The following is a 14728-nucleotide window of genomic DNA, read 5'->3' on the forward strand; positions in this document are numbered from 1 at the left end:
TTTGCTAGTTCGTCCTACCTGGGTCTTCTCTGATAATGTTCTCCAGTTGTCTGATTTTGTGCACAGCCCTTTTTGAAGCTAAACTGTAGAGCAAAGGACTCTGGGACAATTTGAAGCTCAAGGGGGTGAGATGGGGGTCCAGGTACACAGAGGAGGGAGAGGAGGAGGAAGAGTCCGGGAGGTCAGTAAGGAACATGCAGCCTGGAGAATGACTGAAGGCCAATGCCGGCTCTGAGAATACAAACAAAAGAAAATGTAAAAAGTTAGAAATGGAACAAAACTATAATAATTTGTAAACTATAGGTCTACAATAAATTGTTGATTATTTAATGTTTGAACAAGCAGTCATACAGGCAAGGTGGGTGAAGTTGAAGTGTCTTGCTCAAGGACACAACAATAGAGGAGGAACAGGAGGAAATATACATGACAAAACAAACATGCTAAAGATGCACTGTTTAACTTTATGCTCGAGATTACAGAGATCAGGCCTGATATTATTGTGATATTTTCATATATTTTTAGTTTTTTTATTTTTATTTTTTATGTAGTAATAATAATAATAATAATAATAATAATAATAATAATAATAATAATAATAATAATTTGATATTTTTGTGACAAGCAGATGACATCAACAGGCCTTGTTACAGATCAGAACTGTGTAAAGGCAAGCCCCCTCACATTAAGAATGCATGGTTTTCTTTAGCAAAAAAACACCTGTAAATGAATAAATGCAAGACAGTTTGCAAGCAAAACTGTCATGAGTTCAGTCTGTCCTTGTGTTTCAGTGCTGTCTTCCCCCTCCCTTCTGTGTCTGTGCCTGGAGCTGGGCGGAGGCCCTGGCACCACTTCTGCACATCTGCATCTGATCAAACAATCAAGCCTTCACCTGGGGAATAATACGAGGCTGAGGATTCCTACACTTGCCACCAGATCGTCACTGTATCCTCATGGTACAGTCCGCTTGGCTCAGTCTCGTTTTTTGTGCTATGCTCTCCGTACTCAGTTGGTCTTTGTTGTTTTTGCCAGATTTTGCTCCTTGGACAATCCGTGCACCACAGCCTCTGACCCAGCTCACCTTGACCGGTACGAACACCTCTGCCTCTGACCCAATTCGCCTGACCGGTACAAACACCCCCGCACCACAATCTGTGCCCGAACGGCCACTACCGACCCAGCCTTATACCATTTCCGATGACTATCTTTCACATTTTTGTATTGTTAATAAACTCTGCTGAACTGTTTTCCCCGAGTCTGTATCTTTGGTCCCTTCAGACGTTAGGACAAAAACAATTATATCTCTAAGGAGACAAGCAGGAAACAATTAACACCCCATACCAGAAATGTTACATAGCACACCTTTAAGTACAGTTATATCTTACTGCTACTAAGAACAGCTTCCAAGGATGTCACTCCACAGGCCCAGAAAACAGGCACATCTCCAGGCTGCTGGTTGACTGCGTCTCCATAATTCGGTCTGGACAAGTCCTGGATCCCCAGTAGGTCTGTAGTAAAATGGGAATTATATGAAAGAACTCCCACAGACCAAGCAAGCCCTTAAACTGGGCAGTGCCTGGAGGACTAAAGGGGAGAGGGTATAAAATATAACAATTCTTTAGCTCAGGCCTCTATATATATTGATCCTTACATTAATACAAGTTTCTCAGCTCATATTTCATTCTTCTCTCAGATGCACTTGTGGGTTTTTCAAAACTACACTACTTTTGAAACATACAAAACATCTAATTGATGTAGCAATGCTACATATCAGAACAGTTGCAATTAAATTATCCAGCTTTAGTTCATATTTATCAGAATCAAATCAGTCTTAATAAACTTCATGTGTTTAGATACAATTTTACAGTAAGGCACTCCATTAACTGACCTAAACCTTTTTCGACATACTGGCTCCTGCTCCCATTTGAATATTACATCACATTTATCCTATACTCAATAAATGACTCATTTCAATACAATGCACATTCATGACTGTTTTTACTTGGGTCTCCTATGTGGACAGGAGCTCCGTGGGCCAGTGGGTTGAGGTGGGTGACCTCTACTACAGTATCCAGCATCTCAGCTGGAACATGACGCATTGTGACCACCAGGGGGCAGTGAAAGACTCCAGCTGGTACACAGGACACAGAGGTCTGCACACAAACACACCTGTGCAGTCCATACAGAAATATGTAAAGAATAAATAGATACAACTATGAATTAAGGCTTTGGAATAAAGTCCTAAGTATATTTTTGTAGGTTTTTGGGAAAATGCAAAATTATAATAATGTCAATAAGAAGTTAATCACTATATCCACTTATCGTTCAATATATTAAAGTTGGAACAAAGTTTTTTGGGTCAATATTAATCATGTGTAAATTTTCTTTGCAGTACTGGAAACTCTTTGTTTTTTTGGCTAAGATTTAAGATGTGAAAGGTTGAAGTAATAACTTCTCTGACCCATTACAGATGCAAACTAATGAATAGTGTTCATTCAAGTGTTTCATTCTGCTGTTTATTTATTGCATCTCATAAGAATAGTTTTAATCTTTTAAATCTGCTCTTGGGTTTTTGTGTCAGTGGCATAAATTTGTTTCAGTATGATTGTCTATTGTCTATATTTACTGCAGCAATATCGAACTTCAAAATTTGTTATCGTGACAGGCCTATGGCTGAGAACAGACTCGAGGACAGCTACATATACAGGTCTGGAGAACAAAATAAGACAGAAAACGTAACTTGGCCAACTTGACATACTCAACAGCTATGAGGCTGTTGAGTGTGGCAAGATTAATCACCATCGCAATTTGAATGAATTGAATGCAATTAGCAAATCGCAAAGCCTCCAGTTTTGGAAGTATCATCATGAACAGCAAAATCTCCAGTCATATTCTGTATACAATCTGCTAACCCTGTAGTCTAGATCTGTGCAAACATTTTCTGAAATGTCCTTAGGTGTCAGATGCCCTCCCAGTGTCTCGATGGGGTCTTATCCTGCATAAAAATGTAATGATGCACGCATTTTCCGCCTCTTGTTGCCTATCTGTGTGCCTTTCCCCCCTCCCTCACCTGCCTGAACATTTAGCTGGGCGGAGCTCTCAGCTCCTCCGGAGCGCACCTGCCTTCCGTTAGCGCAATCACCACCATCTGCTGCCGTGGATAAGCGGGACCCTCCAGACACTTGGTGCCAGACCGTCCGCGTGTCCTACGTGAATGTTCCAGCTCTGTTCTTGTATTTTGGTGCTTACGTTTTTGATGCTGATTGGATTTTCGCTACCTCACAGATTCCTGCTCCCTCACTCGTCCCGGCTCCTGGTCTCTGGTTCGGCTTCTGATCCCACACTCCGATTCCAGTACAATCCATGCCTTGTCTTCACCTTCCTGTCTCGTCCTGGGCTCCGGCTAGCTCCACGTCTCCCGCTCCGGCTCTGGTTCTGTCTACCCCTCGTCTCCGTCTCCGTGCCTCGTCCTAGTCCCCGGCCTGCTGCTCGTCAGGACGCTTTCCCGGACTCTGTCTCCCACTCGTTGTTCATTTAATGAACTTCTGTTACTTATAAACATTGTAAATTGCCCTGAGTTCCGCATTCTTTGGTCCGCCCTGCTCCTGCGGTTACGACAAAAAAACTGCTAACCAGCGATCTGTGCAAACAAATAAGAAATGTGATTCTTGTGTGTCAGTGTCTTCTGACTTCTACCAAAGTGTGCATTCATGCAGACTTCATGCACTGCTATATCCCATCATGCACCGTGACTACGCAAAAAAGAAGAAAATGGAGTCCGCTGCGCAATACACATTCGAATGTTTGTACTGGTTTACCTCACAACAGTGTGACATGAAACTGTTAAATCTGAATAAAGATATGTACAGACCGTGTGCTTGATTAAAAAAGAGGGGAGTTATGGAATAAAGGAATGTGCAGTTATTGCTAGACAATAAGAAGACATAATTAGAAATTATTACTGCAATAAGAATAATGTAAATGTTCGTTTCTATTGTAAGCGTCAAAGACCATGAGACTGAAACAAAGTCAGAAGGTGTAATGAGTTCCACACAGGTAATGTGAACAATGAAGCAACCGACTCTCTGGAAAGGACAGAAGAGAGTCCGGAGACATGCACAAAATCTTCATGTGTTCCGGTACATTCCATAGGTCTGCACCTCCTGGTGACACGTGTCATTTACCTTTATGTTAGTAAATCAAGATACTAGTTTGATGTAGCGCTGCACTGCTAGAAAATACCTTACAATAATAAGATGAAAAGAACTGGCATGGCTTAGAAGGGAAACAGCGCCCTCTACTGTTATTAAAGTGGCGTAGCCATTGGCCAAAATACCAAACCGTTAAACTGCAATATCCCACTATAACCTGAAGTAAATGACAGCATAATGACACTTTACTTTTTGTAGTTAGTTTATACCTATAATGAGTCGTATTAGTAACTTATTCAACCATTTACAGATCATATCTGATTGTAGCACAAAAAAAACAAACAAAAAAACAGCAGTGCACAGAAAAACTAAAACTATAACATAGTGTTGTTACTTACCCTGTACATACTGACGTTTTTCCTCTGCTCCACATTCCTCATAGGGACTCCGGCCTCTTTAAGTTTACCCTCAAAACCAAAGCTGCAGCCCAGATAGAAACAAACCATGTCCCTGCACAGACAAAAAAGACTTCAGCAGCTTAAAACAGGGACTCGAGAGGAAAAACATTATGATTTTGAGTTTAAAAACATTACTTTAGGGAACTGGTATACGCGTTGAGGCTGGACACAGTTTTCAACAATTTGCCGTTCTCATAAACACAGTACTGGGAGATATCAGTCCTGGAAAGTACATGAAAAATAATACAGTGTTGAAATGATTTTAATTAGAAACTGAACGATATGGGTTTTTTCATGGCCGATGCACATACTGATCGTATAGAATTGAGAGTAACCAATGGCTGATAAGCTCTGCCGATATGTTTGGGCTAATATTTCGGGCTGATTTGGATATGTTTCCCCAAATTACATCAAATATGTTTACTCCAAACTCCCCCCAAGCGCTTTTTTTTTTTTTTTTACCATAAATCGGCCTGTGCTGGAGATTTAAGGCTGATAGCTGATGCGCTAAAAAGACCAAATATCGGCCCAATAGGCCTGATGTCTGTATCTCTAATTTTAATCAAGTTTTTTCACAATAACACATTTGGAAGAAAGATATATCATCCAGGTCTGATCAATAGCAACAGAAAAATATAAAATCTGTCTGGACGTTGGGGGAATGAAGACTTTTGACGTTTCTTCAGTTCTAGTCAGATTACTGCTGGACACTGCCTTATATTTATCTGAAGGGAGGAGCTAACTGCACTGAAACTATAAACAGCTTTTGTTTACAGTTTCTGTTTGTGGGCTAGGTCAATTGAGCTACCCTAAGTGTGCACACTGCCTGAGTACTACTTAGCATAATCATTCAATCCCCTAATGAGTGATTGCACACTTATTAGCATTCTGGCTAGCCCTATTGCTTTCTTTGTTTTGCTTTGGGTCTGAGGATGGAGAAAATAAAAATAAATGATGCCTGAGGCCCCTGAGGTAGGTTATATGGTCATTTTTGACATAACATTTGAGTAATTTTAAATGTGGAAATGTGGAGTGTAATGTTTTTAAATGACAGAATGGGAGAGTGCATGGTTTGATTGCAAATGAATGGATACTTAAATGTATTTTAATTGTTTTTTTATCTGTCTGGTGACTGCAGATGGAAACTGGCTTTAGCTAAATAAATTCCTACAGAGGAATATCGCCATAAACGATAGTATTGAAATGACTTTGTGCCATTCACACAGTAAAAAATAAAGCTGGCTAGAAAGCATGAGCTGCAACAAATACATATCAGAATGAAGACATATTTCGACATTTTTACATGTAATACTTTTACTAGCATTGTTTTTTGCTTCGGTAACTGCACTTTTACTTAAGTAACAAAACTGAGTACTTCTTCCACCACTGAAATCTGTACACATAAGTACTGCCTCCTATTACCACCTATTAACAGAGGAGACAGTCCAGTCTGAATGAATGCATAAACAGTGCAAGAATCTGCTATCAAAACTAGTGTTTGTGATGACTAAGCATTTCTATGAAATATCAAGTGATATAACAATAACAATCAAATAAACCTGAACCAGACCAGCCGCCTCTGTCCAGCCCCACTCACCCTGCAAATATTTAACTACTGTCTGGAAAATCATTCTTTAGACAATGACAGATTACATTATAGCTCACCAGTTAGGTCAAAGCATGTGTCACTAAATAGCAGATGTGCTTCTTTTTATTAGGCCTGAGCCCCTATGAGGCAGTTTGATGCCACTTGCGGCTTTAATTTTATTTCATCTTTATTTAACCAAGTAAACATTTTGAGACCTAATTCTGATTTACACACCTGGTTCAAAGTGGGACTAAACACAATCAAATGTTGTATGTTGTCCTAATCAAAGCCTGGTGTTTCTGAATTTACAGGTGTTTAGTCCCACTTTAACTATGCACTATGTAACATTTCTGTGGAGGGTTCATTATGTAGTATCATTGTGTTTTTATGGCTCAAAAATATCTTGAAAGACATGCAGTTTTACAGTGAGTGGAGCCTGCTTGTGTCCATGCGGCTTGGTTTAACATTCCAAGCGACAAGTGAGCAGTAACACCTTATGGTGACATGCAGGTGGATTCTCCTAAGCAGAAAAGTTACATGATGTATCTTTAAAGCCTTAGTCACAAATAATCAGTGGCAGAGTGTAGCTTCGGGACCTGAGCCAGCTGCCCATCATACAGTCTTGAGCCAGCAAAGTCAATCCATGTACACATGTGGACAAAATTGTTGGTACCCGTCGGTTAATGAAAGAAAAATGAGCAAACTGCTCCAGTTGTCTCAGGTTTGAAGGGTGCCTTTTCCAGACAGCATGTTTCAGCTCCTTCCAAAGATGCTCAATAGGATTTAGGTCAGGGCTCATAGAAGGCCACTTTAGAATAGTCCAATGTTTTCCTCTTAGACATTCTTGGGTGTTTTTAGCTGCGTGTTTTGGGTCATTGTCCTGTTGCAAGACCCATGACCTGAGACCAAGCTTTCTGACACTGGCCAGCACATTTCTCTCTAGAATCCCTTGATAGTCTTGAGATTTCATTGTAACCTGCACAGATTCAAGACACCCTGTGCCAGATGCAGCAAAGCAGCCCCAGAACATAACAGAGCCTCCTCCATGTTTCACAGTAGGGACAGTGTTCTTTTCTTGATATGCTTCATTTTTCCATCTGTGAACATAGAGCTGATGTGCCTTGGCAAAAAGTTCCATTTTTGTCTCAACTGTCCATAGGACTTTCTCCCAGAAGCTTTGTGGCTTGACAACATGTAGTTTGGCAAATTCCAATCTGGCTTTTTTATGATTTGTTTTCAACAATGGTCTCCTTGTTCGTCTCCCATTAAGTCCACTTTTTTTCTGTGACCACTGTTGAGTTTTTCTTTCATTAAAGGAAGGGTACCAATAATTTTGTCCACATGTGTAGAACACATGCAGTGCTGACTCTCCACAATGTTTAGCGCTTTTGTTGACTTTACTGACTGCCTTGCTGCTTAAACACATTAACTGGCCTTCTTAGATTGTGAACTATAGGAAAGGAGGTGTCTCCAGGTAGAAGTCTTCAGGAAACCCACACACTGACCAATACCTGCTGTTTGATTCACACCATCCACTGCACCACGAACTCAGAGTTATCCGTACTCTAAAATACAGAGCTCAAGTGTTGCCCACAAACACAGAAGGAAAGGTGAAGAAGGAGCAACACATGGAGAAAGTCCTCTTGGCTTGTGGATATCCAAAATGGGCCTTCAATAGATCTAAGAGAGTCAAAAGACAGGACAACAGGGAATCTGAGCCCAGAAGGAAAGGTGTAACTACTCCTTACACAGCGGGTGTGTTTGAAAAACTTCAGAGGATTTTCAGACAGTATGAGATTCTGCTCTTTTTCAAACTTACAAACACTTTAAGACAGAAACTGGTTCACCCTAAGGACAAAACCCCGAGCCATAAACAAAGTCTACTCCATTCAACATAGTGAAGAGTGCACTGGAGTGTTACACTGGAGAAACTTAGCAGCCACTCCATAAGAGAATGTACCAACCCCATCAAAAGAGCTCCTCTGGACCCCAGTCTGCTGTGCATCTCCAACTCAAAGACACTAACCTCTCCTTTGAAGAGAGTGACGTTCAGATCTGCGCCAAAGAAAAGAAATGGTTTGAAGCTATTTTTGTTAGGCAAGGCAATCTTTCCTTAGATAGGAATGGGAGCCTGAGATATAATCTCTCACGATCTACAACTCTATCTTCAGACCCAAAACAAAGAGAACAATAGCAGGGACGTTAAAGGTTGAATAGGTATGTTTAAGATGAAACTGGAGATAATAGCTGTTTACAGTTTCAGTGTTGTTAGCCTCTCCCTTCAGATAGATATAAGGCAGTGGCTACCAGCAATCTGACCAGAACTGAAGAAGCAGCTTGGATGAGCAGCCAAACGTCTTCACTCCTACGACGATTTGTCGAGTTGACAGATTTAATTTCTTTTGCTGTGCACACAGACTGTTGGGGATCTGTTGTCCCAGGCCTCAGGGTCTTAGGGGCCCAGAATTGTGAGATTTCTTGACCCGGGCCCCCTGGACCACCCTGCTTAGTCATAATATTCTCCGCTAGATCGTAGTTGTTTTCACTGATAACAAAGTACAATTATATGAAAGTTGTTTAAACACAGAACTGATTAATAACATCAAAATTATAATTATTCATATCCATAACATTTTTAAATGCCATACTGTGGAACATAACAAGCAAAGCAAAAACATCCCCATGGAGATCAGCAGACAGCATACCATCCACCAGAAAAGTTACAAAGTATACCTTTAATGCTCCTGGACAAATGAATCAAGATTGAAAAGACACTACTCTCTTACTGCAACACTGCTTTGCCTGGAATGTTCCCTAGTATGGCATTAAATATATATTTTCTCCATAGATACAAGCAGGCGACACCACCAGGCTAATTTAAAGGTCAGATTTGTGAAGAAGCCACTCAGTTTTTCAAGATATTTCTGAACTATAGAAAAAGAAATCAATGCTAGATAGATAAGTTTAATGCCATACTATGAAATGTAACAAAGCAAAAACATATCCATGGAGACCAGCAGATAGCACACCATCCAGCATAAAAGGTACACAATGTATCTTTAATGCTTTTGGATAAATAAACACTATTTTTATTGCAATATTATAAAACAAGCACTCACCTTATGTCTGCGTGTTGAGCCAGCGGTTTGCAGGTCATTTCTCCAGGCTTGCTCACATAAAGGAGAGGCAGAGGAGCCACGTTATTCCTACAGAATTCCTCAAAGTCTTTGGAGAGCAAAGATGGCAGCACAACCACATTGGCTTGCTGGAACCCTGTCAGGCAAAATGCACAAGATGTTTAAGTTAATAATCATAGTTTTAGCGATTAGCATAGGGTGAAGCTAAGATGCACCCTCTGAGAGTCACTATGTAGGCCACACAGTTCTGCAAACATCTGTGTGTATGTTGATTTGATTTGCAGTTAGGGCAGGGCTATATGGTCGGGGCTGCAAGTAGCGAGGTGGCACAGGTGGGGAGAGTAGCCAAAAAATATACTGAAGTAAGAGTAACATTACTTCAAAATAATATTACTCACGTAGAAATACAAAGCAGTGGTCCGTAAAAGTAACTTAGAGTAACTGTCGGGAGGTAACATCTGATTTACAATTTGAAGTTAATGTAATTTGAAAAAAAAGCCCCACAGGAGGTCAAAATTATGTGTTTTAAAGTCCGCCCTGGGTCCCGCTCTCTGGATTACTCCCGCTCGGCTCACCCTGGTCTCGCTCCGCTCCTGTCCTCGCTTTGGTCCTGGGTTACCGTCACCGCTCTGCACGACGCCCGCCTGGTCTGCCTCCCGCTCCCTGCTCCCCGTTTGTGACTTATGAACTATTGACTTATATTTCTGCACAAATTGTGAATAAACACTGTGAACTTGCCCCGAGTCTGCACCCCTTGGTCCGCACCTGCACCTGCCATTACGACAGATGCCACTGTCTTTAAGGTCTTTTGGATCGTGTTTCTTTTGGCTCGTTTTTAGACAACTATAAATATTATATCATAGAGTATCTGATTACTTTATTAATCACTGCAGCCCTAGATGCGACCTAATTTTACAAGACAAGAAATATTAAATATATTTTTTCATACGACGTTTTAGTTTCAATAGGCCCATATTATGTTATTTTGTGATCTTTGTTCTAATGTTTCCTCATCACAAACAGACCTGGAGTTGTGTTTTTTTAAATTCACACATATTTAACACACAAGCCCTGCAAATTTAGGCGGAGTTAGAAGTTCTTCTCTCAGACTGAAAACACTCTGTTCCACCTTGTGATGTCATCATGTGGTAATACAGGAAGTGCTCCACTGTGTTTTTAAACACCTTCACTAGAATCATTTGGATGATTTCAGATCTGGAATTGCCAATCTCTACTGAACTAAAGGTAAAAGGAGCTGTTAACTTGAACAGAGCAACAGAGCATTTTGAGCTTTTTAGATGTAGATAGACTAATAATAAAGTGTTACTCAAACATGTGTGAATGAAACGAAACACAACCCCAGGTATGTTTTGATGAGGTAACAGCATTATAACATGTCTAAAAGCTAACAAGAGTCCATTTAACATAATAGAGGACCTTTAAGTTTGGGAAACACTCCTCAATTTCTTTCTGTTAGTTTTAGGGTTTTTACTATCTGCAGAGTCTCCACAGTCAATGTTTAAACTGCTCTTGCAATAACTGATAGGAAAATCAGCTGGAGTGCCTGTGTAATTACATCACAATATTACACATTTCGATATATATCATGAGCGATTTCATATGGCCCTGCCCAAGTTACAATTATGTATTCAAAATCAAGATAGAGTTCATAGTTAAGAATGTGTCTAGTAACAGTAAATACAAGAACCCCATACATTTCAGAACATACTTGTTGAGGTCTAAACTATAGGGTTTGCAGGTTTGAGATAGAGTATTATTTAGTTATTTGCAGACAAAATAATTCTATGTGATTTGCTAATTGCAATTCCTATTTGATATAATCTTGCATGCAAAAATTCATACACTTGCAGTTTATCTTACCATAGGCTAAACCAGTTGTAGTTTTAATCCTTGGATCTCCAGCTCTGATCAACATCCTCAACTCAAATGGGCTAAAAGAGCTTAAAGAATCACACTGCTCCATTGCAAAGCCTATAAAATAATGTCCCACTAAGTAGAGCTATTGACAGGAAGGTTTACACACAGGGCCCCACTGGTTGAGATGGCCCTTACTGCAATTTTATTTTGCTATAGTTAATATGTAAACAGATAACTCTGAATGCATGCAGTTCATGTTTGCGGAGCTGTTGTGCAAATGTTCAAAGGTCATAACAAAAATGACTTTAAGAATAAACCATTATGTTTCTTGTTGTTTAAAATACACTACATGGCCAAAAATGAGTCACCCCCCAAAAAAGAAGTCACACACTCCAATATTTGGTTGAACTGTCTATAGCTTTGATTATGGTACGCATTTGATGTGGCATTGTTTCGATAAGCTTCTGCAATGTCACAAGATTTATTTCAATCCAGTGTTGCATTCATTTTTCACCAGGATCTTGCATTGATGATGGTAGAGTCTGACCGCTGCGCAGAGCTTTCTCCAGCACATCCCAAAGATTCTCAATGGGGTTAAGGTCTGGATTATGTAGTGGCCAGTGTGAAAATTATGTCTCATGCTCCCTGAACCACTCTTTCACAATTTGAGCCCGATGGCAGTGTGATCTTGGAAAATGCCTGTGCCATCAGGTAACAAAAAATCCACTGATGGAATAACCTGGTCATTCAGTATATTCAGGTGTCAGCTGACCTCATTCTTTGAGCACATACTGTTGCTGAACCTAGACCTGACCAACTGCAGCAACCCCAACCTATTTGCTTAGTTAAATCCTGATGGTGACATTTTTTTGGCCAGGCAGTGTATGTATTACATTGATATAATGAAAACTGCTTTGGTGAACAAGATTTTTTTTATTTTTTTTTTATCATACCAGAAAACATCTATTTAAGTTCTAACAAATCAATTAAGATTCCAACACTGGCTCTGTTTACATTGAGTTGTCATACTAAAATGTCAATCTCGATTCTAAGTACTAAAGTTGGCAAATGTCAAAAATCAGATACTAATCGATACTAAAACTAGCATCGAAACTAGATACTCATTTGAGCAGGTATCGATACTATAAAAGTCCCATTGAAAGGACAGAAATGAACTTTCCTGAATATGTTTATAATGATATTGAGCTGTATAAGACACATAGACTAGTATGCACTCATGGACCAATATGAACCTACTGGACACTGAGTGATTACACACATATAAGGTCATTGTCTACAGAAAGAGTGTTTTTATATTATCATTGTGGTATCGGAATCGGTATCGAGTATCAACTCTATTCCTTAGTATCATGACAACATTAGAACATAGTAACAATATTGTTTTTACCTGTATATTTGGTGGTAGAAAAAAAGGCACTTCTTGCAGGTCTTAAAGATGACAGCATTTTCAAACCTATCAGAGCAAAAATATGTTTTGAAAGTGGAATAAGGCTAATAACATTTTTCATTCGAGGGAGGATCGTTTCAGCAAAACTATGAGGAGAATGCATTATAAAAACTGACTGTATGTTACAAGGGTTTTCACAATCATGTTTTTGATTATTGTGAGAAGAATATCAGAATATTACAATTAAACAGCGGTAGAGTCCTTCATTCACTTTCATTCACTTGGTCTGACACCTTGTTCCAGTATGTGACCAGTTTTTGAATAATAAAGTCTTGTCACTCTGGTAACAGTGTGATAACAAATTAATTACACGTTAGCTTATTTTTGTGGTGTGTAAATTGACTTATTTTTGCAAGTCTCTGTTCATATTAATGTACTGTGACCTAAACAGTCACCCATTAATTACAAAGATGAAAGATAATTATTATTTAAAAAAGTGAAAGGACTGATCTACTCCACGACCCCTTAACCAATAGTATTCCGTTTTATTAGCATATCAGCAATAGATCAGATATTTTAAGAACCTTATGACTAGATTTTAAACCCAGCCGCTGGGCGAGCGCGTGCGTCAGAGCGTATCAACATAAACAGTCTCTTGGCACGCGACCTGTTTGACAGGTTTATGCTCTAATAACATGTCCCAACGTTTTATCTGACAATGCTCTACTATCATTTAATCATAATTGTATCTTTTAATATTGCAAGACGCAAAATCATTAGACTATACCTTTCAAAATGAACCTAGCGACCCGCGCAGGTCCCGAGGTTTGCGTTTTGAGCCTTCATAAACTGTATTTCAGCACATTTTAACCAGTTTTAATCCACCAAGGCTGCACATACTAAGTCATTCGATGTTTGCGTTACCAGTCGCTTTTACAATCTGTGCCAAACGCGCGCGCTGCTTTTACCTGCGTGTCCTTCGTGTCTGTTCCGTTACGCGAACAATACAAGCTCAAAAAACGCTCATGAAAACATAAATTCATCTGCAAAACATGTTAGGAGACTGTTTTAGAGTTGGTCACCTGTGCAATGCGGTACTTTTTGCTGCGGGACAGTCGCGTTTGCACTGTTTTGGAGCAAGAACGACACTTCCGGTGAATTATTCTAGTGTTTGCTTCTTCTAACTGTAGTGATGGGAAAAATGAACCCGAGCGCCGAAGCTTGTGCCGAGTAAAATGGACGTGGAAAACCACGTGACCGAAGCTCCAGTCACTGAGGAGTGAAACGGGGAAACTACTCCACCTTCTGATCGTCTGCTGCACGCTCTGTTCATCATGCAAAAAGGGCCAGATGTGGTGATGTGAAAATGTTTGGGGGCCGACCATTCGCCGTGATCATTCTTTCAACCATTAATATTAAATGCAAATTAACTATTTAATTATTTTTTACTTTTCATTGCAAATGGCTTTCACCTTTCAAAAACAAAATGAATGTAAAAAAAAGTAAACATTTAAACTGTGGTTTTGATAATCACAATAAAATAAATTAATTGAGATTTTAGAATTTATTCACGTCAGAAGGCAAACAAATAACTTGCATTAATGTGAAGGGTGAAACTGAGATCTGGACTGTAGTAAATAAACCAGGTCTGTCACGCAGGTGAGAGTCAGTTAGACTTGTCCTCGCACAGTTTTTGTTAAAATTCATAACCAAGAACATCTTCTCACACAAATATGTCGAACCAAACTCAGCATTTTCTTAGCAAAGGTGTGAATTTGTTTAAACCTGTCTTTATCCAGTTGGTGATAAAACTCAGCGAGTTTGAACATATGTATTTTACACTGATCAACAGTGCTGACGGGCCACACATAATTATTTTTATTCCAGAGGTTGTGGGACAGTGGAAATTTGAACATGGGCCGCAATTGGCCCCCGGGCCGGACTTTGGGTATGCCTGTCCTACACCATCTGATCATCTACTGCACCACTTACCACTGAGAGAAATAACCAAGGCTCGGATGTGTTTAAAATGGTTCAAACTGAGAGTGGTGGTGTGTTTGATAACCGTTAATAATAATGATGATGATGATAATAATAATAATAATAATAAT

General features: G+C 39.7%; 1 protein-coding gene across 2 annotated transcripts in view; it reads right to left on the bottom strand.

The window, feature by feature from the left end:
- The window catches only part of dglucy (D-glutamate cyclase), a 47109-nt gene extending 33283 nt beyond the window's left edge, over nucleotides 1-13826 (bottom strand). The window contains exons 1-8 of one of the 2 annotated variants that reach the window (XM_055231210.1): nucleotides 13700-13826; nucleotides 12618-12683; nucleotides 9314-9467; nucleotides 4742-4828; nucleotides 4547-4658; nucleotides 2000-2150; nucleotides 1383-1505; nucleotides 19-231 (exon numbers count right to left, since the gene is read on the bottom strand). In XM_055231210.1, coding sequence (XP_055087185.1) covers nucleotides 19-231; nucleotides 1383-1505; nucleotides 2000-2150; nucleotides 4547-4658; nucleotides 4742-4828; nucleotides 9314-9467; nucleotides 12618-12675 — 898 coding nt within the window. In that variant the 5' untranslated portion in view covers nucleotides 12676-12683; nucleotides 13700-13826. Of the gene's footprint in view, nucleotides 1-18; nucleotides 232-1382; nucleotides 1506-1999; nucleotides 2151-4546; nucleotides 4659-4741; nucleotides 4829-9313; nucleotides 9468-11212; nucleotides 11384-12617; nucleotides 12684-13699 lie in introns of those variants that run through there. The other variant, XM_055231211.1, reaches the window with a different exon arrangement.
- Nucleotides 13827-14728: the final 902 nt, after the last annotated feature.

This window comes from Periophthalmus magnuspinnatus, chromosome 22, assembly GCF_009829125.3.
Source record: "Periophthalmus magnuspinnatus isolate fPerMag1 chromosome 22, fPerMag1.2.pri, whole genome shotgun sequence".
Classification (NCBI taxonomy): Eukaryota; Metazoa; Chordata; class Actinopteri; order Gobiiformes; family Gobiidae; genus Periophthalmus; species Periophthalmus magnuspinnatus.